Consider the following 27,652-nt stretch of genomic DNA (forward strand, 5'->3'; position numbering starts at 1 on the left):
TCAAAACAAACTTCTTACTTTAATTGGTTCAGGCTGCATCACAGGTGCAGGCATAGCAATGGCACTTGGAGCATAAACCTGGTGATATGTTGCTTGAACTCCATGATCAGAATAAGGCTATTGCAAAAAAAAAAAAGAAAAGAGATGTATTGCCTTTTATTTATTAATTCAAAATATTTATTCAGCATTATAATGTACTAGGCATTTTACTACATAATAGAGAAACACAGATGAAAAACACATGCCCTATCTTTAACTTATAAACTGATCAGAGACAGACAAGTAGTCAAAATTACCAGCAGTCCCATGAGACATACATGAGGATGGACAAGAAAAAAGAACTACTTGATTTAACTTAAGAAAGTTGGGGAGGTGATTAGGGAAAGCTTTCTAGTGCAGTTGAAGCTTGAATTTGAAGAACTAGGGAAAGAAGATGGGAACAGTATGCACGAAGGCATAAAGGCACCAAAACACATCTTATTTGGAAGTTCTGCACAGGTTGTCTGATATGGCTGGAAGAAGATACACGAAAAGACAGCTGAAAGGTGAGATATTAGAGCAAAAGGTGGGGAACGATCACATCAAAGCAGATTTTTGGCTTGTCCAATAGATGGTAGAACCATTTACTGAGACATGGAATACAAGAAAAGCAAGCTTGATTTTTATGTAAGTGTGTGTAAGGGGGTTGTGATATATAAAATTTGAGGTATTTGTAGGACTTCTAGTAGAGGTATACTGTTGATAGAAAACTAATGGCTCTATCTAAAGTGGTTTCTACTTAGCAACTCACTCTATTAATTAACTTACATTTTAACTTATACCTTCTACCAGAAACAATATTAATAAAAGCATGCATATATCATTGTACAAGATAAAAGCTAATATAAGTAATAATTCCAGAAAAATCTTACTAAAGTATACTGGTGTAATGACAGTATTAGGTTGTGGTTAAAAATCTAGAGTAAAAGAATTCTTATCTCACTGCTCCCTCCTTAAAATCAGAAAACAACAAACACCCCCCCCCCCCAACCAAAGATAGATTAAAAAAAATGCCATCATCAATTAAACAAGGAAATACCCATGATCTCCAAACCACAAACCAATTTAGTATGTCTGACAAATGGTATGCGATTTGTACCCATATAAGGGAGGACTCTGAAGTCTCCTTAGACTTCAGGAAGAATAAAGGTTTGCCTAAAGATCGATGTTCTGAAAGAACTTATCAAAGAGTCAAGTGTAGGGGCGTGTGTCAGGCCAATGCAGAAGCAGGGAATATCTCCACAGAGACCCAATTTTATGTTATTTAATAGCAAGGGATGTGGAATTGAAGGATAACTCTATTTTCCTCATTTCTGTTATCTACTACCCTGCCTTATAGCTGAGGAACACTGCTGGAGATGAAACAGGGTAAGGTACAAAGGGAAGTAGCAATTACTATAACCCAATACAGAAAATGATCCCCAGAATGCTAAAGACCAAGGGAAGAGCATTTCAAGCAGGAGACTTAACAACAGAGTAGCAAGATGCTTTCAGACTACAGCTTGGTCCTCCCACCCTGTATTTTGAAAAATAGCTGGCCTCAATTAAAGATTAATATAAAGGTGGAAAGGAAAAAGCAAGCAACCTAAGCATGAATACTGCCCCTTCTCCAATTCCATCAAAGAAAGAGAAAAGTTAAAGAAGAGGAGAAATTATCCTAAAAAAGTGGAAAAGTTCAGATAAATATAATTCTTTTGGATCTTAAATAAATTATAGTAACATGATCTCTAAATAGGAGCTCCAAAAAAAGATTTTATGCCAATAGACATTTACGGACAGTGATGTAAGCAAAGTGACAGAGCTTGAGATCAAAAAGATTAAAAATAAACAAGATGGAAGTCTCATTAGTCATAATAAAAACAGAATTAACACAATGAGAAATATAGTCATAGTTATCTTGAAAAAGCATATAAAACAACATAAAAAGTACCATGATGAAAAATTACCTTAGAGATGATAGACAGAAAAGACAAAAAAGAGATCTAATATATGCATAACTTGTATTCTATTGTTTAAGTACCCAGTTTGTGGTACTGTGTTCCATCAGCCTTCTCAAACTAATACAAGTATCATGTAGCTATTTTATAGCTAGTCTTTTTTCTTTGAGATTTATAGAAAAAACAGAACTGGAATAATTTTTTTCCCAAAGCTCTAACAGGAAAAAAAAGGAAACAAAGACCCTTATTTAAAAACTACTCACAAAATCAAAAGGGCAAATGGTTTCCCAGGAAAAATATTATAAAGGCTGATAAATTCCAAGACATATTCTGGCGAAATGATTTCAAGTTAAGATGGACTTTTTAGGCACACAGGGAAAAAAAGCAAATTATTCACAAGAGGGAAAAGTCAGGTGGGCTTTAAACTTTGTTATGGCTACATTCAACATCAGAAAAGACTAGACTAGGAAGTTCTAAGAGAAAAAAGTATTGTTAAGGGTTGAACTGTGTTAACTCAAAACTTACAGGTGGAAGTCCTAACCCCCAGTACATCGGTGTGACCTTATTTGGAGATAGAGTCTTTACAGAGGTAACCCAGAATGGTCCCTAGGATGGAACCTAACCAGTATGATTGATATTCTTATAGAAATGAAAAATTTGGATACAGAGACAGGAAAGAGAATGTAACAACATGGGGAGAAGATGGTCATCTACAAGCCAAGAAGAGAGGGCTGGAACAGATCATTCTCCCCACAGCCCTTAGATAGAAACAATCCTACCAATGCCTTGATCCTGGCCTTCTAGCCTCCAGAACTGGAAGACAATAAATTTCTGTTATTTAAGCCACCCAGTTTGTGGTACTTTGAAATCCTAGTACACGTATTTTTAGTAAATATTAAGATCCCACTATGGAATTTTATTGTTCCACAACAAAATTATAATGTTATGAGCATTATCAATATAAAGATAATACAAAACATTCAAATTAGGAGGTGCATGCTAATTTCCTAATCTTTTAAAACTCTGATTTAAAACATACCATGTACAGTTCATGGCACATAGATGGGAAGGTTATTAGTAATGTTGAGGAATATAATTTAAAGACATAAAAGATGATACTTAGCATTTGTAGTTATAAAATAAATGATTTATCTTTTTGAAGGAAGAATTTTAAAAACATTTTTTGACTTAATTTTTATATGCTTTTAATTGATAGAATGTTAGCAACAATATAGATTGACAGACAAATCAGAAGAAAAAGTAGCTGGTATCTTACTCTTTCTTAACATAAAGCATTCTCAGATGTAAAAAGGGGAAGAGAGGTGAATAAATCAAGACATAAGATATGCAGCTTCAATGAGGGTCTTGAACAAATATTTTTAGAAAAGAAAAAGAAATAAACATAAGATGAGGCACTAAAGATGAATTACTTTGAGACTAATACATACCTCTGGAATTGAAGCTTCCATCAGAGACAGTGGAGGAGGAACACATCCTCCATCTTGTGCAATTTCCACTGGTTGATAAAAAACCTCAGACGGTTGTAGGTATAGGAATGGAGCAGAAGAGGCAGTAGACTGAAACACACAACCACAGTTCTAATTCAAATATAATTAGTTATTTCAATTAAACCGAGTGACTTACCCAATAGATGAATTATTTGCTTCATATTTTCCTAAAGTTCTTTTTCAGGGATAGCATAGAAGTATCTCAGCAACAAATTAGAGACTCTGGTTGTTATAAATTCTAGTTGTGTAGATGTCATTAAAGAACATATCACTAGTAAGTACTAAAAGTTCCCAGTTTTCAGAACCTCATATATAAATTTGGATAATTATATTAAGATCACTATTAAAGGTTTTACTAATATAACTTATGGTATATAAATTGGCATAAATGTCTGTTCTCAGCTTTGTGACTTCCCATGAAACTGGGAAATACCAAAAAAGAGTGAACAATCTTTTGGTGGTATACTATTTGTTATCAAAGTTGGGAGATAGACTACTTATTTGGAAGCATAAGTCAAGCAAAATCTGAAGTGAGGATGGAAAAATGCTATAATTTCTAATAATACTGATAGAAAAAGATGAAATTTTTCATGTTTATGTGATGCTCATTCATTTATAAAATGTATTCACTTACATGGCCTCATGTGATCTTCACAAAAATCACATGAGGAAACTTACAAAGGTATATAGTAGTGTCATTACTTCCATTTCACAAATGAGGAAGCTGAGAAATACAGTAATAAACTGCCAAAGGCATCACAGTTAATAATAGAGAAAGGTCTCTAATCTAGTTCTCCTGACTTTAATATTCATGCAGTCTTCACAAAAGCACAGTGAAAAAAGTTAATATTTACCTGGGGAACACCCCACTGCCACTGACCTGGTAGACACTGTGCAGGGGCCTAAAATGAAAAAAAAAAAGACCCTGCAGATTATAAACAAGGGTTAAAACTGGATATCTGTATGCCAAAGAATGGAGTTGAACCCCTATACCTCAAACCATATAAAAATTAACTTAAAGTGGATCCAAGGTCAAAATTAAGAGCTAGAACTAGAAAACTATTGAAAGAAAACAAGTATAAATCTTTGTGACTTTGAATCAGGCAAATTTGAAAAATTATGACATCAAAAGCACAAGCAACATAGCAACAAAAGAAAAAAAGATAAATTGGACTTCATCAAAATTAAAATCAATGATGTGTTAGCAAGGATGTAAAGATATTAGAACTCTCATAAATTGCTGGTAGGTGTGTAAAATAATGCAGCCCTTTTAGTAAATAGTATGACATCAAAAGGTTAAACACAGAGATACCATATGACTCAGCAATTGCACTCTGAGGTATAAGACCTAAGAGAAATAAAAATGTGTCTGCATAACAACTTGTACACAAATGTTCATAGCGGCATTATTTATAAGAGCCAAAAAGTAAAAACAATCCAAATGTCCCTCATCTGATGAATAAAAAAACATGTCTCTGGCTGGTGTGGCTCAGTGGACTGAGAGTCTTTGGACCAAAGCGTTGCTGGTTCAGTTCACAGTCAGAGCACCTGCCTGGACTTTGGGCCAGGCCCCCAGTTTGGGGCGTACAAGAGGCGGTCGATTGATGTATCTCTTACACATTGTTTCTCTCCCTCTCTTTTTCTCTCCTTTCCCCCCTCTCTAAATAAATAAAATCTTAAAAAAAAGTAGTATATCTACATAATGAAATACTATTCAGCCACTAAAAGGAATGAAATATTGATACATACCACCACATGGATAATTGTGAAAACATCATGCTAGGTGAAAGAATAGTCACAAAAGACCATATATTTTATCTTATTTATTTTTTTGGGGGGTATCAAATGATATTTTTATTTTGAATGTTGATGTATGAAGAAAACTGTTTTAATCAAAGGAGTAAGAAAAGGTAGATATAAATTTTGGGAGGGGCATTTTCCTACATTTACTCCCTTGAAGAATTTAATGTTAATAAAGAATGACTTTTCCAAACTGACAATTTTAAGGACATAAAATATTAATTTTCTTTGGCCACTAATTAAGGAAAACATCGAAATAAAAGGAAATAATAAATAACAGGTACTCAACAAAATAAAAATAGACATTATTAATGATACCCACCTGGGATGAAAAGACCACATTTTTCATTTTTTATGTTTTTATATTTTAACTTTTTTTTTATTGTTGTTCAAGTACAGTTGTCGTCATTTTCCTTCCACCACTCCCCCCAACCCCAGCCATCCCCACTTCCCAACCTTAATCCTAACCCCCTTTAAGACCACATATTTTAGATTCCACTTATATAAAATGTCCAGGATAACAAGTATATAAAGATAGAAAGTAGATTACTGGTGCACTAGAGCTGTGGGGTAGAGGGAAAGAGGAGTGACTGCTAATGGGTAGTGTTTTTGTGTTTGTGTGTGGGGGGTGATTAAAATGTTCTAAAATTGCGGTATGGTTGCACAACTCTGAATTTAGTAAGAAACCACTCTTGTATAAATAAGTGAATTATATAGTATGTGAATTATATCTAAATAAAGCAGTTATTTAAAAAATGAGGTTCACCTTATTTAAAGTGCTTATTGCAAGATGACAATATAGAAGATAGACTTTTAAAAAATTAGTTGTACTATTTCTTAATAATACATGTTTTAGTCTTTATTTGCCACTGCTATCAAGGCTTAACTATCTCATTTTAATTGCTAGACTATTTGCATGAGAAAGAATAAGATGACAGTTACCCCAAAAGGTATGAAATTATCAAGGAGGATTTTCACTCTAATTTAATGTTTACCTGGTAGTGATATGCAGATTGTTGATAAACAGGCTGAGCTACCATCACAGGGGAACTAGATATAGAACGTGACTATAAGAGGAAAAAAACGGAAAAATTATTTTAGGCAAAATTCTTTAAAATAGTTTAGGTAAAATTTATCTCAAATTGTTACCTAAACCCAGACCATCTTAGTTTATGACTGGAAATGTCATTTTTCCATTTTTTATTGATACTACCAACTCCACTTAAGTCTATTAAAATCATCACAGTATTTCTACTTCATGTTGTTTCATTTCCATAATAATGCTAAAACCACCACCAGAAAAGTTGCTCTTAGTCCAAATATTATGAAAATATAAGTCTAGGAGAATATTGAGAGAAAATGGCAGGTGAACTTAAGGTGACATGGCCTCTTTCCATTGTGGAGACCAGCAGTATACAGTGTTTATAAAGCATTTAGAACAGAATGGATAATCATAGTTGATTTTGCCACTGATTTCCTACTACTTAAAATAATCAATATCCTATTTCCTTATTATATTTAATTAAAGCATATACATCATTTATTAAAGCATTTGTCAAATTCTACTTTATTAATTTGATATTTAAATAAATCAATCATCCACTAAAACTTACAAGTGATTTATCTGAAGGAAGTATATTTGTCTGATACTCAATTATTCAAAGCAATAGAGTAAACCTCCAAATTTAAAACCAGATCATTAATAAAACAGGCAAGTTGTAGTATAAGATAGTTAAAATAGGCTTTAATGATAGCAATTAATATTCATTTTCTAACAATCTAATTTACACTGTTTTAATATTCACCCCTGAAAGAAAAGTACCTTAGTTTTGCACAATTTGCAAACTATCATGTGCTACTAAAATTGTACCACAGATTAACATTAGAAAATAATAATATAATTTACCACTAGGTTAAGGGAGGAGAAAAACATGACAATCTTGGCAGACACAAAAAGAATTTGTTAAATTCAATAGCCTTTCATGATAAAAATCCTTAGCAAACAGAATAAAAAGTAACTTAATTGACTTAGGGCATTCTTTTTTTTAAGATTTTAGAGCATTATGCTAAGTGAAATAAGCCAGGCGGTGAGGGACAAATACCATATGATCTCACCTTTAACTGGAACATAATCAATAGAAGAAAAAAGGAAACAAAATATAACCAGAGACATTGAAGTTAAGAACAATCTAAGAATAGCCAGAGCGGGGAGGGGGGGGGGGACAGTGGGAAGAGGGGATTACAGGAACTACTATAGAGGACACATGGACAAAACCAAGGGGGAGGGTGGAGGTGGGGGAGGGAGGTGGGTTCACCTGGGGTGGGGTGGAGGGATGGGGAGAAAAGGCATACATCTGTAATTGAATAACAATTAAAAAAAAAAGATTTTATTTATTTTTAGAAAGAGGGTTAGAGAAGGAGAGATACATCGATGTGTGAGAGATACATTGATTGGTTGCCTCTTGTACACACGCCCCTAACTGGGGCCCTGACCTGCAACCCAGGCACTTGCCCTGACTAGGAAACAAATTGGTGACTCTTTGGTTTGCATTATAACGCCCAACCCACTGAGTCACCTTGGTCAGGGCAGGACATTGATTCTTAACCAGGTGTGACTTTTTCCCTGTGGGGAACATTTGGCAATATTTTTTGGTTTTCATACATGTAGGGAGGCTAGGACACTGCTAAATATCCTACAATACATAGGACAGCCTCCTACAACAAAGAATCATCTGGCCCAAAATGTCAATAGTTCTGAGGCTGAGGAGCCCTGGTTAAAAATCAAGAGTATCTTTCAGAACCTACAATGGGTATAATATTAATGGTGAATCACTGAACTTGTTTTTCTCTTTCAAGAACAGGGTCATTGTGTTATTGCCTAAATAATGCAATGGGAAAAATGAGAAACAAGAAAAAAGAAAAAGAAGTATGATGCATCATAAATGATTGCTTCTATGAAAGTTTGGCAGTTTAAATATCAACATTTAAAAAATTAAAAAGCATTACTACACACCAGTCACAATGTATTAGAAAATGTGATTAAAAATTATACACCACTTGCCCTGGCTGCTGTAGCTCAGTGGTTTGATTGTGGGCTGTGAACCAAAGGGTTGGCGGTTCAATTCCCAGTCAGGGCACAGGCCTGGGTTGCAGGCCAGGTCCCCAGGGGGGGCCATTTGAGAGTCAACCACACATTGATATTTCTCTCTTTCCTTCTCCCTCCCTCCCTCCCTCTCTGAAAATAAATAAAATCTTAAAAAAATTATATAGCACTCATAAAAAGCAACAAAAACCATAGAGTACCTCAGAATAAATCCAATAAAAAATGTGTCAAATTTTTTTATGAAGAAAATTTGATTGATAGGTGGAAATAAAAGAATACCTAAATAAGTGTTCACTAAGGGGAAAATTTAATATTCCAAAATGTCCCAAATTAATCTATATATTTAATCTAATTCTAATAAAAACCCAACAAAGGCTTGTCACAGAACTGAACAAGCTGAATCATAAAATTTATATTTACAAAAACGAAGACTTAAGAGATAGATGAGAGACTCCTGAAGAGCAAAGTGAGGAAACTTAGCATTCGATAGAGGATTCACTTCAAAACAGTGGAGGATAACAGATTAGTCAATACATAAAGTCCAGATTTAAGATCTAGATGTGAAAAATAGTATTTTAAAAATAAAATATAAAATATCTATATTCTTGAAATAAAGATAAAGACACTAAATGCTAAAACCATAAAGAAAAACATTAATACATTTGTCAATATTAACACAAAAAACTTATGTATGACAAAACAATCATAAAGTTAATGGACAAGCCACAAACTAGAAGATATTTACGAAATTCATATAATGAACTAAAGGAAAAGACAATCACAGTAGAAAAACAGACAAAGAATATGCAGAGGCAGCTCACAGAAGAAACTGGAATGGCCAATAAATATATGAAAATATGTTCAATCTTACCAGTGACTAGGCAAATGAAAAGTAAAATAAGGTACCATTTCATAATAATATTGGCGAAAATATAAAAATCTAGTGAACTAAAGGATTGGCAGATTATGGAGTGATTAAAGCTCTTATACATTGTTAGCTAAAGTATAACTATTTGGCAAAATCTACTCAAAGATGTGTATACTCTATGAATTTAAAATTCTACTTCTATGTGTACACTCTAGCATACATCAAGGTAGTGGAACATAAAAATTTTTCAGTGGTACAAATTGGTTTAAAAGTGTTAAGTTTTCAGATGCTAAATTTCCTATGTACTTCCTGATTTGATCTGTGAATGTGTTGGGGTACAATTAATTCTTCTTTTCAAACTCCCCTTTCACAATTACCCCTTTGCTTCATTATTAAAGGCACCCTTTCTCATTTTTTCTGGATCTTGCTATAGTGCTTTGTTCTGGAATGTAAACACCAACACAGCATCAAACAGACAGACAATTCAAGAAGGTAATGCTCTTGAGAAATAGGAGAGAATAAAGCAAAAAGATCTTGAATAAGAAATATTAAAGGAGAGATACATAATTTCATTCTGTGAAAAAAAATTTCATGATGGTCAAAGAATACATATTAACTAATTTATTTGAACTTAAAAATAAAGTCAGGATTTTAACACAAAATAAGTTTTATTTGATTAGCTAGTATTATTTGGTTCACTAGTTTTGTTAACTGAGTTATATAAAAGACATTTTACATACTTCCTTTTTCCTTTTTTAAAACTTGAGGTATAATTGACATATAACAGTATATTAGTTTCAGGTATAAAACATAAGGATTCGATACATATACCCATATTCGAAAGGATTACCACAGTAAGTCTAGTTAACATCCATCACCACACATTGGATGTTTTTGATTCTTAAACAAAATCTACAGCTACAAAGTTTTATAAAACCATATCTAAAGCAAATCTATACTATATGACTAAACTATTTAAAATTATGATAAATTTCAGGTATCAACTTAAAAATGAGTATTCGTAATTTTTCAAAAAATTTAGAGGATATATAAGCAAAAAACTTCTAAGATTACTGTCTTAAACTCTCATGATACATACAAGATTTGGATGTTCATTTTAGTCTTGACTGAAGAAAAAACTTAAAATGTCCCTCAACTAGGGAACATATACTCATACAATAGAATTATAAAATTTTTAAATAAGTGAACTAGATATACTAGAGTTAACATGGTTTAATCTCAAAAACTTATTTATATAGTATTTAAAAACCACCCAAAACAATACTATATATTAAGCATACCTACATTTGTAGTAAAAACATAAAATAAACAGGAAAGATATTCTGGTTACCTCTGAGGAGGTAAAGAAGGTAAGACAATGGGGGCAAGGAGACTCTATCTGAATTTACTATATTTTATTCTTCCCATTAAAAAAACTTAAATTAAATATGGCAAATTGTTAACATATACTAAACTTGAATGGTAGCTACATAGCTACTATATTATTATTTGAACTTGTTTGTAGTTGACATATTTCAGGAATAAAATAAATATTTAAAAAATTGATAGTAATAGATGAAAACCCTTCTAAAAATTACTTACAGGCCAAGATGGTGGGACAGAAGTTACCTCTGGACTATGAAAATAAGCAACACCATTATGGTAAGTGTAAGGATATCCAGTTGAAGTTGTTAGATACATTGTTCCAGCTGCTGGCATTATACTCGAACCTAAAGATTAAATAATAATAACTGAAATGTTAAATTTAACTTTTAAAATGTAATTTCTGAACAATGGAAAATATCTTAACATACCTATATAGCTACAGTAAAAATTGAATCTTATGTTATTTTTTAGTTCCATATGTTTTCGTATCTTTGAAGTATATATTTTCAAACTTACTACCTTAGAGGTTTTGTTAGCTTAAGGTGAATAAAAAAGAAACAAGTTTAATAAGGAATGCTAAAATTTCACCAGTGAAGATTTTAATATAAGTAAAATAAAACACAAAGCTTAACTATTTAGATTATCAGCAGTCATTATTTTTACAAATATAAATGATATATAATTTATTTACTATATAGACACTGTAGTGAAATTCCTAAGACTTTAGTAAGACCTTTTATTCGTAAAAGGCCAAAGATGAGGGCGCAGTGAAGTTGGAGAAGATTCTACTTTCTTAAAGACATTTTGGTTCCACCCTACAAATTTTTTGGATCTACTCCAAATAAGCATTCATTTAGGTTATGACTTTCTTTTACGCTTTTAATTTTCCTTTGCTACAACTACTGCTATTGCAAACATGACCACAAATCTTCATGTGGGTAGTTTTGGGTCCCCATCTCTTTTCTCAGGCCAAGTTAGATATATTCCTCCCCACAAAATTAAAAAAAAATATATATGTATTTTTTGGTCCAGGAGGATACTTAAAAAATTTAGATTAGCCAAATTAGATTAAGTACTGAATTGGCAATCCTCCTTCCACTATACCAGTGCTTCTCAAGATATGACATATGTTAGAGCTACCTCTGTAGCTTACTAGAACACAAATTCCAGGGCCCACCTCCAAATATTGTGATTCATTAAGTCTGAGATAGGGCCTGAGGATCTACATTTTGACAGATCCCAAGTGAACAGCTGCTGGCTGTATACCACACCGTAAGCAATATTGGCCTACCACTTTAAGTAGCACTACTACTCCTTGGTTTTTATATTTTCACTGCATTTCATCTAGTATTGCTTATTTTAGTGATTCTCAATTTGATCCTTTTGAGATTCTGATGAAAGCCATTACATTCAAACAAAACTGCACACAATTCAGGAAGCTCATGGATTTCCCTCCCTTTCATCTCACTTTGAGTTCTATTACAAGGCTTTGAAATAGTCACTGGTGAAACAGTCAAAAGGAAAAAAGAAAAAAATGTGATGTGAAATGCCATGCCATGGTCTGTATTCATTGAGGTTCTGGTGTGGAAGACAGTCATTAGCTAATTACACAATTGAGTAATTAAATACAATTTTGATAAATATGTGAGGAGGAAGTACAGGGTATTATACTGGGTAATATAGGGTATTAGGGTGAACATTTAATACATATATGTGTATACGGGGCACTTGTGAGGAGATGATGCTTGGGCTGAGATGCTTGGGCTTTTTCATTTCATTAAAAAATGAATGGGATGGGAATGAGATGGCAGAGTATTCTAGGTAAAGGAAACAGTATTTCAGGAGTAAGGTATGTTCTGAAACTGAGAGAAGGATAGATGGCTAAAACATGAAAAGGAAAGAATAGCTCAAAATAAGTAGAGAATAACATGACAAAATACACACTTTTGAAGATCACTCTGGCTGCCTTGTGTGTGATGGGTTGGAAGGTAGCAAAATTAGGTTTAGAGATAACAATTAGGAGGCTTTTCCAGTAATCAAGATAAGCCAAGTGGGTAGCTGGGACTAGAAATGTCAGTAATGGGGATGGGAAAAAAAGTGACAGATTTGAAATAATTTGAGATAAGAATCCCTTTTATTTTATAAATGTACTTTTAATACTTACTATTTCTTTGTAGAAAAGTAAAAAGAGCTCTGGAGTCAAACAGTACTGGATTTGCATAGCAAATCAAAACCCTATACCATACATACCATAGAGCATACCATAAAGTCAAACAGTACTGGATTTTGAAGGCTAAAGCCTACCATTTGATTAACCCTACTCTTTTCGAACTTGGGCATGGGATGCTATACCAGGAAATATAAAAAGGCACAGGGTGGACAAGATGATCTTCCTACAGTATCAGTTTTATTCAAATAATTACTTTTAGGACACATTTTTAATATTAAAATAAAGAATACAATATCATGAAACAATGCAAATTATGAATGGTACTTTTACATAGAACATAAGACTTTAAACAAAATTTGGAATTCTGGTATGCTACATTGGGGTAAGACCCACAACATGCCATGATTAACTCTCCTCTACATTTAAGAGTATTTCAGCAGAAATGTTTCTCAAACAATGACTTTACCTTTCTAAGATTGAATTTTCTATTTATAAGATAGAGCAAATAATATCTAATGGGTTGATGTAAAGATTAAATGAAATAAATGAAAACCTGGAACACTGACCCTTGCACTGAATAGTTCTTAAGTAATTATTCATCTCTTTGAAAGCATTTGCCATAGTTCCAATCAATGTTCTATTTTTAGTATCTTGTGGGTCATAATATGAACATAATATGAACTTGTACCTACTGCTGGAGATAATGGGCTTCTAAAAAACCGTTATTACATGGTATAGCTTAACTCTTGCAACTAACAATGGTAGTCCAAAAATATTCAGCATTGTTCCATATTTAGTGCTTTCCATTTTGAATTATCAACCTGCAGAGGACACTTCAGTTACCTTCTACATAAGTGGTCCCCAACCTTTTTGGCACCAGGGCCCGGTTTCGTGGAAGACAATTTTTTCATGGACTGGGGTTGGGGGATGTTTTCTAGATGAGTCAAGTGCATTACATTTATTGTGTATTTTATTTCTATTATTATTACATTGTAATATATAATGAAATGACTATATAACTCACCATAACGTAGAATCAGTGGGAGCCCTGAGCTTGTTTTCCTGCAACTAGATAGTCACACTTAGGGGTGATGGGACACAGTGACACCTGAAGTGTGTTGCTTATGTCCAGTCTACTCCGTAACCTCGTTTTGGTTACTTTCACTGCAGAAAACCCTGCTTCACAAAGACACGATGTTGGAAATGGAAGCGGGCTTTTCAGTGCTCGTGTGGCAATCTCAGGATATTGTCTTAACTTTAATCCAGAAAGTATGGAGATTTGAAGTTGTCTCAAATATATTTAAAAAAATTTCTCTAAGTTTTCTTTTCATTTTTTTTGTTGTTGTTTCAAACATACTTTTAAGGCCACCATCATTTGCGATCTCAAACAGTTGATCCTCTTCTATCTAGCATGGACAAAGTTGATTCACCTGGCTTATTTCCAAGTGGGGTGTGGATCCATTCCTTCCCAGTTCAGGGATCTTTTGTGGTTGGGAAGTAATGCTCTTCTGAAAGCATTACTCTTTTGAAAGCTGAGACAGGTGATCATGCACCAGCTGGGAGAAGGCAGGACCTGGTTCAGTCTCTTTCAAAATCTCTGCTGACGTTTGAAACATGTCAAAAATCCCAATGTTCACTTGTCACCCCTATAATTCCAGTTTGACTTTGAATGCAGCCACTTTATCTGCTGACTTGAACACAGTTGTCATTCTCCCCTGAAGTCAGGTCATTGAGCAGGTTGAATATATCATACAAGTAAGCAAGTTTTGCGACCCATTCTGTGTCCCTGAAATGTGTTACCAGTGGTGACTGTTTTTCTAAAAGAAATCCCGGGAGCAGCTCTTGTAACTCAAAAACTCTGGCCAGTGAAAGCCTTTAGAAAGCCTCTCACTTCTGTGTAAAAGAGAAGGTGCATGTGCTCTGCATCCATCTCCTCACCGAGCTGTGCGAACAGATGTCATTTAAGGGCATGTATTTTAACGTGGTTGTAATTTTAATCACATCCTGCAAAATGTTGTTAAGTTCAAGCGACATTTTTTGGCTAGCCAGCATTTCTCTATGTAGGACACAGTGTGTAGACTCACATTGAGAAGCGACCTCTTTGACCTGAGTACTGAAATCAGAAAGCCGTCCAGTCATGGCAGCTGTTCCATCCATGCATATACTGACACAAAATGACCAATTCAGTTTTCCTGATATGTAATCAAAGACTTGAATAGTTCTGCAGCCGTGGTGTTAGTTGGCAAGAAAATTGCACATAACATATCCTCATACACATCCTCCTTGCTGTCAACCTGGACTGCATACCACAATGACTCATTAATCCTCTCTAACAATTGTGCCTCCACTTCCTCTGCTCTTTCGTCAGTTTGTCTAGTTAAGGTGCTAGCTGAAAGAGGAACATGTGCCACCTTTTGAACTGAGGCCTCTCCTAAAAGTTCACGACAAATGTCCTTAGCAGCAGGCAGGATCAACTCTTCAACAATAGTAAAGGGCTTCTTAGCTTTAGCACTGTGGTTAGCCACTAAGAATGATGCTCTCAGTGCAGACACATTTGATGAAGTGGCCTTCGATAATTGCTTCTGTTGTTCGTGTTCACATTTTTTCTTTTGAAAAACTCCAAAGACTTGTCTTTTAATGCAGAATGCTTGGTCTCCATGTGGCAAAGCAGTTTTGAAGTTTTCACGGCTTCTTTGGATAGCCACATATTATACAAAGTGGGCTTGGAGAATGAATCACCTGTTTCAATGAACCCATAATTTAAATAAGACTCTTGGTATTTTCTTTTAAATGCAGCTTTCTTTTTGTTGGCAGTCTTAGAGTCTTCTGCTGTCTCATCATTGGGTCTTTCCCCCTTTTCAAAGGAGCTCTCCAGTCATGTTTGTTTTTTACCTATTTTGGCTAGGGTCAGCACGTGGGCTTACCAAAACTGTGACTGAGACAAGTGCGCAGTGGGGGAAACAGGTGCTGACAGAAGTTGGAAATAAAATAGTGGGCAGGCCACATGCAGACTAAAATAAATGTCAGATTCTGACTTAAAGCCTGCCACCAGATGCAGCCTAATTGTCACTTGCCACTCACTGATAGGGTTTTGATTTGAGTCTGCAAGCAACTGATTTATTATGTGTCTGTGCAGTCAAACCTCTTTGCTAAAGATAATCTGTATTTGCAGCTACTCCTCAGTGCTACCATCATTGTTTCAGCTCTACCACAGATCGTGAGGTATTAGATTCTCATAAGGAGCGTGCAACCTAGCTGTCTCGCATGCACAGTTCACAGTAGGGTTCTTGACCTTATAAGAATCTAATGCCCACACTAATCTGACAGGAGGCAAAGCTCAGGCAGAATGTGAGTGGTGGGGAGTGGCTCTAAATACAGATGAAGCTTTGCTTGCTTGCCCACTCTCACTTCCTCGTGGCCTGGTTCCTAACAGGCCATGGACCGGTACTAGGGGTTGGGAAGCCCTGTTCGAAATTGATAAATACAAAGTCAAAATGAAACTTGGTATCTGTTAACTTCTAAGTCAAAAACATAACAGTCTAAATGAACAAAATCTACTAATTTGTTAACAGATGTATAATAACTACCCAATGTTTTAAACATTCTAGTAGACACTAGCACGGAGATAAAGAATAAGAAGAAAATTTAGTTACTGATTTTATGCGAAGTTGCTATCTGAAATGCTATAGAAAATCTAACATTTAAAAAAGGAACCATATAAAAATATTGAAAAATACATTAGTTGTCAATACATACGAGGGATCCCTACTTGTTGTTTTCTTATTGCTGGACCGATGTTTAGTTTCTTATCCTTATAATTAAGTTTTTCAGCCTACAATAAGAAAAAATAAATCACTTTATTATCTTTGCACTATTGCTTATACAAACCAATAAGAAAAATTAGTGGAAACAATTTTTAAGTTCAGATGGTAATATTCTTTGATACTAGCACTAGCAAGGTAGTGGACAGGGCAAAGTCTTTAGATTTAAACAGACTGGGGCCCGATTCTTGGTTCTAATGCTCTGACCCTCATCCCCCATCTAAAATCCGTCAATCCGCTAGTCATAGAACTTTGGGAATTAACCTACTTATTAAAGTTTATTTGTGATCCCAAAATCAATATTCGTGGCAATTTAGTGGTTATTAGTCCACAAGAGCAGAGAGTTGAAAAATTTTGAGTTGCCTGATACATACGGTCCCAACGGAGGTTAAAGAAGGTGACATTGTCTTATTTAGCTTTTATATTGTAAACAAATGTCCTTTCTGTGTTCTATATAGTGCCATGTGTTCTGCATTTTTGTCTTTATGTTGGTGATTTTGTTACTTAAAACAGCTTAAGTGCTGATTAGTGTTCTTAAGCATAAAAAGGCTGTCATGTGCCTTATGGAGAAAATGTATTAGATGGCCTTAATTCAGGAATGAGGTCAATATTAATGAATCAATAATGTATATTAAAAATGTCTTTAAAAAGAGACACACGTAGAAACAAAGTTATGTATCGACTGGTTGACGAAAATATGGTGAGCAAAAGCATATTAAAACCTAGCCCTGTATTTCCTCTGGAAACAGCAGTCCAATATTTGCTAACTAAGTATTTGTGGTGGCTATAGGACACTGCTACTACAAATAAGAACTAATTGAGTAAAAATGATTTAACTATATACAATGCAAAATCTATTTTTTCTAAAAAACTAAATGTTACATTTGCCAAATTTAAAGTTATTATACTGAATTGAAGACCTCAGATTTTTTCTATGAATATTCTTAAGTTTATATAAAGATTTTCATAGGAGAAATATAACCTCAGATAACCTCATTCTAGGAATCTATATTTGCGTTGTTTTTGAGGAATTCTAAGTGTTATTAACATTTCAGAGAAAATGTATCTCCAAGGTTTTAGTTTAAGCAAATAAAATGAAAAATTATATTACAACTTCACAACCCATAGTCATTCATGTGTTTTGAAATATATTTTTCTGCAGATAAAGTTTTTCTTTAATTTTTTTTATTAATCCATTTTTTATTGAGATCAGTGTCAATTGTAAGATGCAAATAAATTAAATTTTTTTTAGTAACTGATCATTATACTGGAACCCTACTATTAAACAAATACCTCAAAGGATTATTTTCAAAGAAAGAAGTTCCAAAAATAAAATTAAATACATTATAAAATCTTACCTCCTGTAAAATTTTTTGTGCATCTTCTTGTGTTTCAAAAGTGACGAAACCATACCTATACAAGTAAATTAATTATTTTCTTAGAACATCACTTTAGGTATATTAAGATTTTGTTTTTAAATTTTGTTTTCTAAGAATGGGCCACTGTAGGAGTGAACGTTATTCTATGGTGCACCCACAGGCAAAACTTAGGGGAATTATTCACAGCCTAACACTATCACCTCCTCTTAGAGTAAGGGAACTAAAAGAGAAAAAACTCAGGGATCTTGAAACACTTTCAGATCTGAGCTGTATAAAGCAGAAAAGCATGAGAGATACATGCTCTGGCTTATTAGGATGCGATAAATTTCAGTCCGGAGCAATAATCTCTTTAAAATAATAGAAGTTTGGCTTGAATATCAATCACAGTAAAAAAAAAACCTCTTAAAAAATTTCAACACAAAAAATTTTTTACATTGGTAAAGGGGTATACAGTGTATTATTTACTACTATGAGCACACATAACTTGATAATACAATTATTAGTATATTTCCCAAATTAAATTAAAAATCTGTACAACCTAGACTTTTCCTCTATTTTTCATATATAATTGCTACCTCCAGAATATAATTCATATAATGCTCAAGATACAAATACAGAAAAAAGCCAAACTAGGTAGACAAAAACAAATGAAAGAAATAAAAAGCATATCCCTCCAAAACATAATTTCTATTTAAGTAACTCAAGAAAACTCTTTGAGTAGTGCTATATGTATATCTTGATTAATTTTTAAAATTATAATTACTGTATTATATATGAAGTTTCTTTTACTATTTGCTCAAACATTAAGCAAGGGTTAAGGAAATATTTTTACAACAATTTTTTTTGGTAGAACACATATACCACCCAGTGGAAAAAGCATAAAATACAGTTTATATGTATTTCTATGTGATTTTCAATGATTAAAAAATAGACATTATCAAATACTGCAAATTTTATTAGCCAAACAAAAGAAGTAGCATCTCACTTTTTCCTAATATTGTTCATCAGTCTGGGAAATATTTCCTTTGTTTAGAAATAACCTCTCCATTATGCTAAGTGAAATAAGCCAGGCGGTGAGGGACAAATACCATATGATCTCACCCTTAACTGGAACATAATCAATAGAAGAAAAAGGCAAACAAAATACAACCAGAGACATTGAGGTTGGGAACAGTCTAGCAGTGGCCGGGGGGAGTGGGATGGGGACAGTGGGAAGAGGGGATTGCAGGAACTATTACAAAGGACACATGGACAAAATCGGGGGGGATGGTGGGGGTGGGGGAGGTGGGTTCAGCTGGGGTCGGGGGAGGGAAGGGGAGAAAAGGCATACAACTGTAATTGAATAACAATAAAATTAAAAAAAAAAAGAAATAACCTCTCTGCAGAATCCCATCTCTTCCAAAGTACACACTTGTCATATGTTGTTTCCCACTAATAGTTTTCTATCCACTTTATTGGTCCCTTTTCTTATGCATATATATATGTGTGTGTGTACACACACACACACACACACACATGCCTATATATATGTCTGTCTTGCCTCTCAAGAAAACAAATAAAATCTTCCACTGATCTTCACTGCCTTAACCATTTTCTTTAACTTTGAAGTCGAACTATGTAAACTATCCTTTCTTCTCTGAAATTTGGCTTTTACACATACCAATCCACTGAAACAGCTCTAAGGTCATTAGACACTCTAGACAAATTCTATTGCTTTCTTCTGAATTTTCATTCTCCTTGATTAACAAATGAAAATTATTCTTGAGTTATAGTTCTCAAATTAGTCCCTTAATTAAGTCTCTGAGGCACAACCTACAGACATTCCTTTGTGTCAGCTATTTTCAAATAAAGATCTCTTTAGTCTAAATCAGGTATAAATTTCCAAAAGTATCTCATTCCTTTAGCTTCTGGTTCCTTAGCTTTTGGACATTACCTAATCAACATTAAGTGCCTGCTATGTAACACTGAATGGTCCCTTAACACATGCAAGAATAATTTCCCAACAAATTATAGTATCCTTCTCCACCCAAAACACACACACAACAGAACAAAAGATAGGAGGAAAAAAAGAGCACAAAATTCTCATTTTAAAAAATGGAACCAAAATAAGTAAGCATATAAAACCTAGTAACCCAATAAAAATACAATTGTTAATTCTCTGTACTATCTATAGAGATACTAACCCTTTAGACACTCCAGCTCTGTCATTTACAATCTTCACTTCTTTTACAGACCCATATTGGGAAAAAAATTTTCTTAAATCATTTTCATTTGTCTAATAGCATAGAAAGAAAACACAAACAACATTTTTAATCGATAAAAGATAAAACAACTATTATGCTTGTTTTGGCAACAGAAAAGTTTATAAGTAAATAATAATATGAATATAAAAATACTGCTCATTAAAACAGTACATGAAACCATTAGGTTATTAAAATCACTTATGTAAATACTTTGCTTTATGGAGTAACTACATTGTTAAACATAGTTCAACAATAACAAGTTTTAAGATGAATTGTTTTAAAATGACAAAGAAAGCTTAACATTTAAAGGAATTCTTATTCTCTAGTTGGCCAGTTTAAAAAAATAATTTGAATTAGGTGTGGCTATAGTTATAGTAAGGACATACAGGTATTCCCCATTTTTTGAAAATTTGCCTTATACCACTGCTTTTATGGATGATGTACATTAGTACCTGTTTTAGCTAATGGAATGAAAATCAAAGAGGATTTTTGCTTTTACAAAAAAAAAAAAGGCAAAAGTAAAAATAGCATTCAGCGTTTTTACAGTGAGCCCTTACAGAGGCAGCATGCAGCCTAAGCAAAAAGAGTGGCACTGCCAAGCGCCTTCCCCTGGAACTGCACTCAGCAGGCTCAGCATCAAGCCATGAGAGCTTTGAACTGTGTCTGTGACCATCTGTGCTTTATCTCGATTTATTTTGTGTATCCCTGAGCAAGATGTGTCCTAACGTATCGGAAAAGCCTGAGAGAGCTTGTAAGGATGTTATGCTTAGCTTAAAACAGGACATAATTAAACATATTTGGTAAGACTTGGTAGGTTACTTTTGGGGTCTGGGAAACACTAAAAACTTTTCTATATGTAAATACTTCCTTCCTTTATAACACTTCAGTTTACAAAAGGTTTCATAGGAATGCTCTACTTCCAGAAAGCAGAGGAAACCTCTGTTACTAGAGCAGCCCACAGTCAAGGCAGTGGAACTAAGTTATCTTGATCTTTACTAGCCACTATTTTAATCAGCATAGTATCCTGGAAGAGTAATGTCTTAGGAAAAGAATGTATTTCCAAAAGTACTGGGACTCAATTTGTGGTAACAATGAAGTAGGTACAAGGTTTAAAGTTTTTAGATGCTTTATCATACTTAATATACATTTCAGCTAAATACAGAAACTATGATGATATTAAAAAATTTGAGTCGTAATTAAACTATAATGTATAAGATGTCTACAAAGATGGGGTTGACATACCTGGTTTTAATTAGTCTCATAGACTAATATCACCTTTCCTAAAGTATTTGTACTAAATTCATTGCAATTCCATTTGCTGGTTCAGCCATAACTGTCTGTCCCCAAGAGGAGTTTTAAATGTCCCTAGAAAACTTTTTCTTTATAGACATGGGTAAACACATGCCTAATACCAGAGCTCTGCCTTGAGTTCCACTGCTACCTCACCAGTCATACACACTATTGGCCTCTAAGAGTTAGTATCCTAAAGCCTACTAAACCTGATGATGACAAATACTGAGTTAATCTAACAATAAATGAATGCTTTATTTATTTACTTATTTATTTGAGAAGGGAAGAGAGGGAGAAAGAGAAGGAGAGAGACATCGATGTGAGAGAGAAACATTGATCAGTTGCCTCTCGCACATGCCCTGACCAGGGAAGGAACCCACAACCCAGACACATGCCCTGACCAGAATCGAATCGGTGACTTTTTGCTTTGTGGGACAATGCCCAACCAACTGAGCCACACTGGTTAGGGCTAAAGATTCTATTAGAGATTTGAAAACAAATGAATTCACTCTAATTGCTGGTAAAAGAATTAATAGTTCAATATTGTACCTTGACTTCATTGAAAAGTTAAGGAGACAGAAAGTCAAGATGATTAAATATTAAAGAGAGATGGGCTACAGGCTTCTAAAGAGAAAACTTTTAAATTAAAAAGTTTGAGACTGCTTGCGGATACATAAACTTTTCATTGCAGACATTTATCTATGATTTTGGAAAAGGTATAAGCATAAGGGAGGGAACTCTAGCAGTTACCCTAAAGCTATGACTGAATTGTAACGATGGCCTCCAAAATTCATTTTGTAGTTGTAGGTTTCAGTAAGTTAGAATAACCTAGCCATACAAATGTTTACATTTATTGATGATTTATTTTAAAAAATATACTAAGCTGTTGTAATATAAATTCTGAACAAGAATAATCAACTTGAATATTTATTGTCTGCCATTAATATTTTCCATAGAACTGGAAAATCTTTTTAAAAATAAGCATTTCATAAGAAATCATTTTTCTTACTTTATTTTTAGTGAACCAATCATATAGTTGCTTAAGATTCATTATTTTGACAAATACATTAAATGTAGTATTTCTCTTGAGCAGGAAAAAAAATAATTATATCCAAACTGTGACAGACTGATTATAGAGAAATAGTGAGTTATAACCATCAAATATGATACCCTAATGGCACAGGATATTTCTTTTCGCATTAAGAAAGACAATAATTCTAAACTGAGATTTCCAGTACATAATATGGAAGCTTGAAAATCCTTCCATATATCCATTTGGAACTAAGGGCATGTTCCACTTAAAATATCCACGCATGCCTTTTCTGTAGGTGTTCACTACTACATCCAATATGGGGATGCTGCAAAACATCTCACAAAGTATGACTCTCTGAAATAACTGATTATGTTATTTGAATATATTACTGTTGAAATGCTTTATTCTGGCAAGGTCACAGGACTGTTTTGGTTATCAAATTTTGAATTAGTTGATAGAAAGCAATTTGCAAGAGATGGAAGTCTAGTTTACTCAGGAATCTGAAATAAAAGTTGGGATAATGAAACAGGATTTCATAGGACTAAATTTTTGTGTGTGTGTTTTTGAGTCTTCTTTTGCAAATTATAATCACATTATTTGGGCTACTGGAATATTATGCAATAAAATATAATTAGTGTGGTATGGTGAAATGAAGACTATGGAGCAATGAGTCAGAAAACTGGGACTCTAGTCTTTACTGTCACTCAGCTAAGAGCCTATACACAAGTCAATGAGCCTCAATTTGCATGTATGTGAAACTGAACAATTACATATGCTTTATTTAGCCTCTATTGCTTTTGAAAATATTCTTTATATTAAGACCATTTGAAAACTATTAATCACCGTACAAATAGTAAACATGTTATTATTTTTATAGTTGTACAAGAAAACAATTCCTGAGAAATAAAATAACTTCTAATGCAAAACCACACCATGTTATATGCATAAATAGGTACCTTAAAGTCAATTCCTCCTACAAAGATGCGATTAGGGATCACTGTTCCATATCTTGGGGCACTTGTTGGGTTATTCAAAGGCACAGGTGACACAGGATTAGGGGATGAAGATAATGAATCTGTTTGCGTCTGATTTGATGTTTGCTGTAAAATAAAATTCTTTTAAACTTTTAGCACTGGATGTAACTTTTGATGCAAGCTGAAAACATGTTTTTTCAAAAAGATAAGTCATTTAAATAATATGTATTTCAGACTTTAATTTTATTCTAGTTTATGAAGATTATAATTAAAGCTAATAATTTTTGGGGGCAACATAAAGATAGGGAATGTTGACTCCATTACAGGGGAAAACATATTATTTAACATACTTATGTTAATTACTATTAAGTATGCTATTTGATATTATAAATATTAAGGAGGAATATTAAACTCAAAAAGAAGTTTGAGAAAGAGAAAAACAGCCCTGGAAAGTTAGGAGCTGGCTTGGTATAACCAGCTGGGCCCTAGTGGTGTTAGGAGTTGGCCTAGAACTCATAGGTAGGCTGTGGCATTCTCTTTTTCAGGCAAGGCCATTCCATGATTGTGATGGATCAGGATAAAAATAAGACCACACCACAATCATATCTGAACATTGGCAAAAACAAAAGCATTGTCCAAATCACAAGAATGACCAAATATCCCTCTATTCTGGCTTAAATGAGTGACTGTTCCTTCTTTATCAGAGCTTTAGCCTTGATCTATTTTTCTTGTCTACAAGTTAAGAATTAACATACCAATCATACAATTACTCCCATATCCTGACAACATGCATTCCAAAGTAAAGCCCTTCTTCCTTAAACCTTCCCCCCCCCAAAATGCTTACAACAAGCCTAAATCCTTTAAGTTCTCCCTAAGATTGTCTTGCTGACAGGCCCCACGGTATATGCACTAGGAAGGGCAACAACTCAACAGACCCAACTTTATTAAACTGCAGGTGTGTTCCTGGTGATCTCTGGCTAAAGAACATTGACAAACTGATGAACACTGACATTCAAATTCACTGTTTTTCAGCTAACATAAAATTTTAATTTTTTATAATTATTTTATTAATCCTCACCTGCGCATATGTTCATTGATTTGGGAGAGACAGGAAGGGAGGCAGGGACGAAGCAGGAGGAAGAGGGGGAAGAGAGAGAGAGAGAGAAAGAAAGAGAGCGAGAGCGAGAGCGAAAGAGAGATGAAAGAAAACCATGGTTTGGTTGCCTCCTGGATGCGCCTCAATGGGGGATCAAACCCAAAATCTAGGTATGTGCCCTAACCGGGAATTGAACCTGCAACCTCTCTGTGTGTGGGACAGTGCTCCAACCAACTGAATCACCCGGCAAGGGCTAACATCAGATTTTTAAGTGCACTTGTCAGTTTGAAGATTTGACTGATTTCATAAAAAATTACGTACCTGTAACTCATAAGTATACATTTTTATACCAAAGACTTGAACTAGTGTATATCCATATGTTCAGAATTCTAAATCAGGAGATCTGATTTAGATTTTAATAAATACATATTAACATATGAGCTGTTGCACACTGGGTAGAGAGTAGACCCTTAAGGTACCTCTAAAAAAAGAAGATTTGAGAATAGAATTTTGAAGAGAAACCAGTTCAAGAACTTTTTAATTATTTTCCTTCTAGGAACACTAAACAGACTTCTGGTACAGTCCAACACACTAAATGAGTGCTTCGAAAAGCTTGAAGTTCATAATTTCAATTCTCTGAGAAACAAATACATGAACACGAATTTCAATTTAGATAACGGAATTGTTCTTTTTTGTATTTGTTCTCCTCCTTCACTTCATTAGCCAACAAAACCATCATCTCTAAATTAATCTCTGCAAGGTGTACAAATGACTAGGCCAGTGGTGACTATGAAGCTATAGGCTGAACCTATGGGTTCTACTCTCCATCTAGTCTTAAGGGGGGAAAAACACATGCTTTCTAATAAATGAATTCATAAAAACATTTATTAAACCACCGAAAAGTCATCACATTTACTAATCACTAGGTTGTTTCCAATGAAAGAAATTTGGAGTCCAATCTTATCAGCATCCTCTCTGGGCATCTGCAGGTTATTTGTAACTTCAGTGACTTTACTTGTAGGGCATAATGCCCAGAATAGATGGTTCTGGGATGCTTAGTTTTATTTTTCAATTGTATACTTGTATTGTTAGAAATAATAGAATAATAGATAATCATGTTGTCTCTCTGTTTAAAGTGTAGAAATCACCTATTTGCAATTAAAAAAATCTTCTGACAACAATATGATCAATGGAAGAGCTCATTTGTTCTCAAATTTGTTTAAATAAAAGTGAACCTCAATTTTTTTTTTCACTGAGAGAGGGATGACATGAACAGAAGTGAACAAAGTGCTTTATTTCCAATCTTGAGAAATTATATGATACTGAGAGAAGAAAAACATCAACTTTTTACATCCAATACAATTCATTCTCCAGTTTCTAAGGCTCCTGCTTTATTGTAGGTTCCAACTGCTTTTTCCCGTTACCACTCATCACTTTGCAACATAATATATAATTTACTTAGGCTTATTGTCTCTCTCTTTCCTATAATGTAATGTTCATGAGGGAAGGGGTTTTGCCTGTTTTGTTCATTGCAGCCTTTAAAGTACTGATGCTACATAGCAGGGATTCAGTAAATATTTGTAAAACGAATGAATAATCGAATGAATTTCTTCTTGCTCACGATATGCTAACCAGTAGTCAGCAGGCTTTAGAATACAGTAAGAATAATAGCCTACAAAATATTTTAATGTTAGTAGTAACAAGGTTCAGGTAGAGGCAACACCTACGCTCCTTAGAGAAGCATAGCAATGCACTGAGTTGAACACAAATGCCTCAAATCCCGCTGGCAATAGTTTTGCAAATGTACGAAAACCTTCTAGGTAGGCGCTGTTACTAGGTTATTAGACAAGTCCTTAGCTTAGTAAATTTCCAGCACTGGAGAGTTTATTAAAAATCTCCTCCAAAGTAATGTGCCTTCACTACCTCCACCCCTTGAGAACTAATCTCGAAATCTATCATCTACTTTGCCAACAAAGACAACAGGAAGAGGGCAGGCTAACCGTCGCAGTCACGGCCTCGAAGCTCCTTCCCCTCCGAGGCCAGCAAGTTGAGGCGCTGGAGGAAATGGCCGCAGAGACAACTTCCTCGGGTTCTCTTGGGTCATCGTGAATTTGGGCAGTGACACGAGGGTCCACCCCCTCCCCACCACAGTGCGGGAGGGAAAAAAAGGCTAACCAGCGAGAAATTTTGCCCCACAAACCCGCCAGCAGTCGTGGCGGGAACCCTCAACGGCACCGACCCGACGCCTCGTGCGTAGCTTACCCCACGGCACTTGCGTAGCGCGTGCTGATTGGCTGCTGGCGGGCACGGCTGCACGTTGCCAAAGTCTCCACGGCCTCCTGCCCCTCCCCCCGTTCGGCCCAATCCCCTCGAGAGAGCACTTGGTGGTAGTGTTTCCTTATCCGACCTGGGCCACTGGGGCACTCCTCCCAGGGCGCTCCGGCCTTCAGGTCCCCACTGAGCAGTCAGGGAGAAGAGGGGTCGGCCGTCCTCCCCACTCCTCGCAGTGGGAGGCTGGGCTGAGTCTGCTGGAGCGAGCGTCAAAGACGCAGCCGAGCCCACTTTCGGCGGGAAAGCTGTTTATCTGGCCTGGACCTAGTGTGGTGCACCGGGCCCTGCCACCTGTCGCCTCCCCAAATCTCCCAGCCGTTTCCGAGGTCCCCCTGCCCACCTATACCGCTTTCGGCCCAGTGGCCGCACCTTCCCGGACCCACGACACAATCCGACGGGGCTCAGGGGCAGGCCGCTCTTCGCAGTGGTCGATGGGGCACCCTGTCCACGTTTCTTCCCGACGAAATCGCGGGCGTTTTGGCTCCAGACCTCGTCCTTCCGGCCTCTCAGGGACGGAGCCTACTCTGCTCCTTCTCCCCGCTACCCCGGGGCCAAGGGCCCCGACCTCTGTACTCACCGCCCCGGACTCGCTCTCCATCTTCCTCTATGCTCTTCAGAAACGCGGGGGAAAGGAACAGAAACCTAAAGTTTGAAAGCACCTTCGCACCAAGGCG

General features: G+C 35.1%; 1 protein-coding gene across 1 annotated transcript; it reads right to left on the bottom strand.

The window, feature by feature from the left end:
• Positions 1-27,576, bottom strand: BOLL (boule homolog, RNA binding protein). Its single transcript, XM_045198352.2, has 10 exons — positions 27,556-27,576; positions 23,534-23,677; positions 20,195-20,286; positions 17,991-18,045; positions 16,568-16,643; positions 10,858-10,985; positions 6,280-6,351; positions 4,339-4,386; positions 3,425-3,553; positions 1-117 (listed from the first exon to the last, which is right to left on the bottom strand). Exons 1-10 carry the CDS (start codon positions 27,574-27,576, stop codon positions 1-3), a joined length of 882 nt encoding a protein of 293 aa, XP_045054287.2.
• Between the last annotated feature and the right edge of the window lie 76 nt (positions 27,577-27,652).

Source organism: Desmodus rotundus, chromosome 2 (genome assembly GCF_022682495.2).
Source record: "Desmodus rotundus isolate HL8 chromosome 2, HLdesRot8A.1, whole genome shotgun sequence".
In the NCBI taxonomy this organism is placed as follows: Eukaryota; Metazoa; Chordata; class Mammalia; order Chiroptera; family Phyllostomidae; genus Desmodus; species Desmodus rotundus.

What these genes read in the sequence shown, in the direction of transcription:
- BOLL (XM_045198352.2), bottom strand. Translation starts at nt 27,576, where the DNA reads ATGGAGAGCGAGTCCGGGGCG. An exon ending in TGGAGAGCGAGTCCGGGGCG is followed by an intron (nt 23,678 to 27,555) that starts GTGAGTACAGAG and finishes TTTATTTTACAG; the next exon opens with CAAACATCAAATCAGACGCA. An exon ending in TAGGAGGAATTGACTTTAAG is followed by an intron (nt 20,287 to 23,533) that starts GTACCTATTTAT and finishes CTATGCTATTAG; the next exon opens with ACAAATGAAAATGATTTAAG.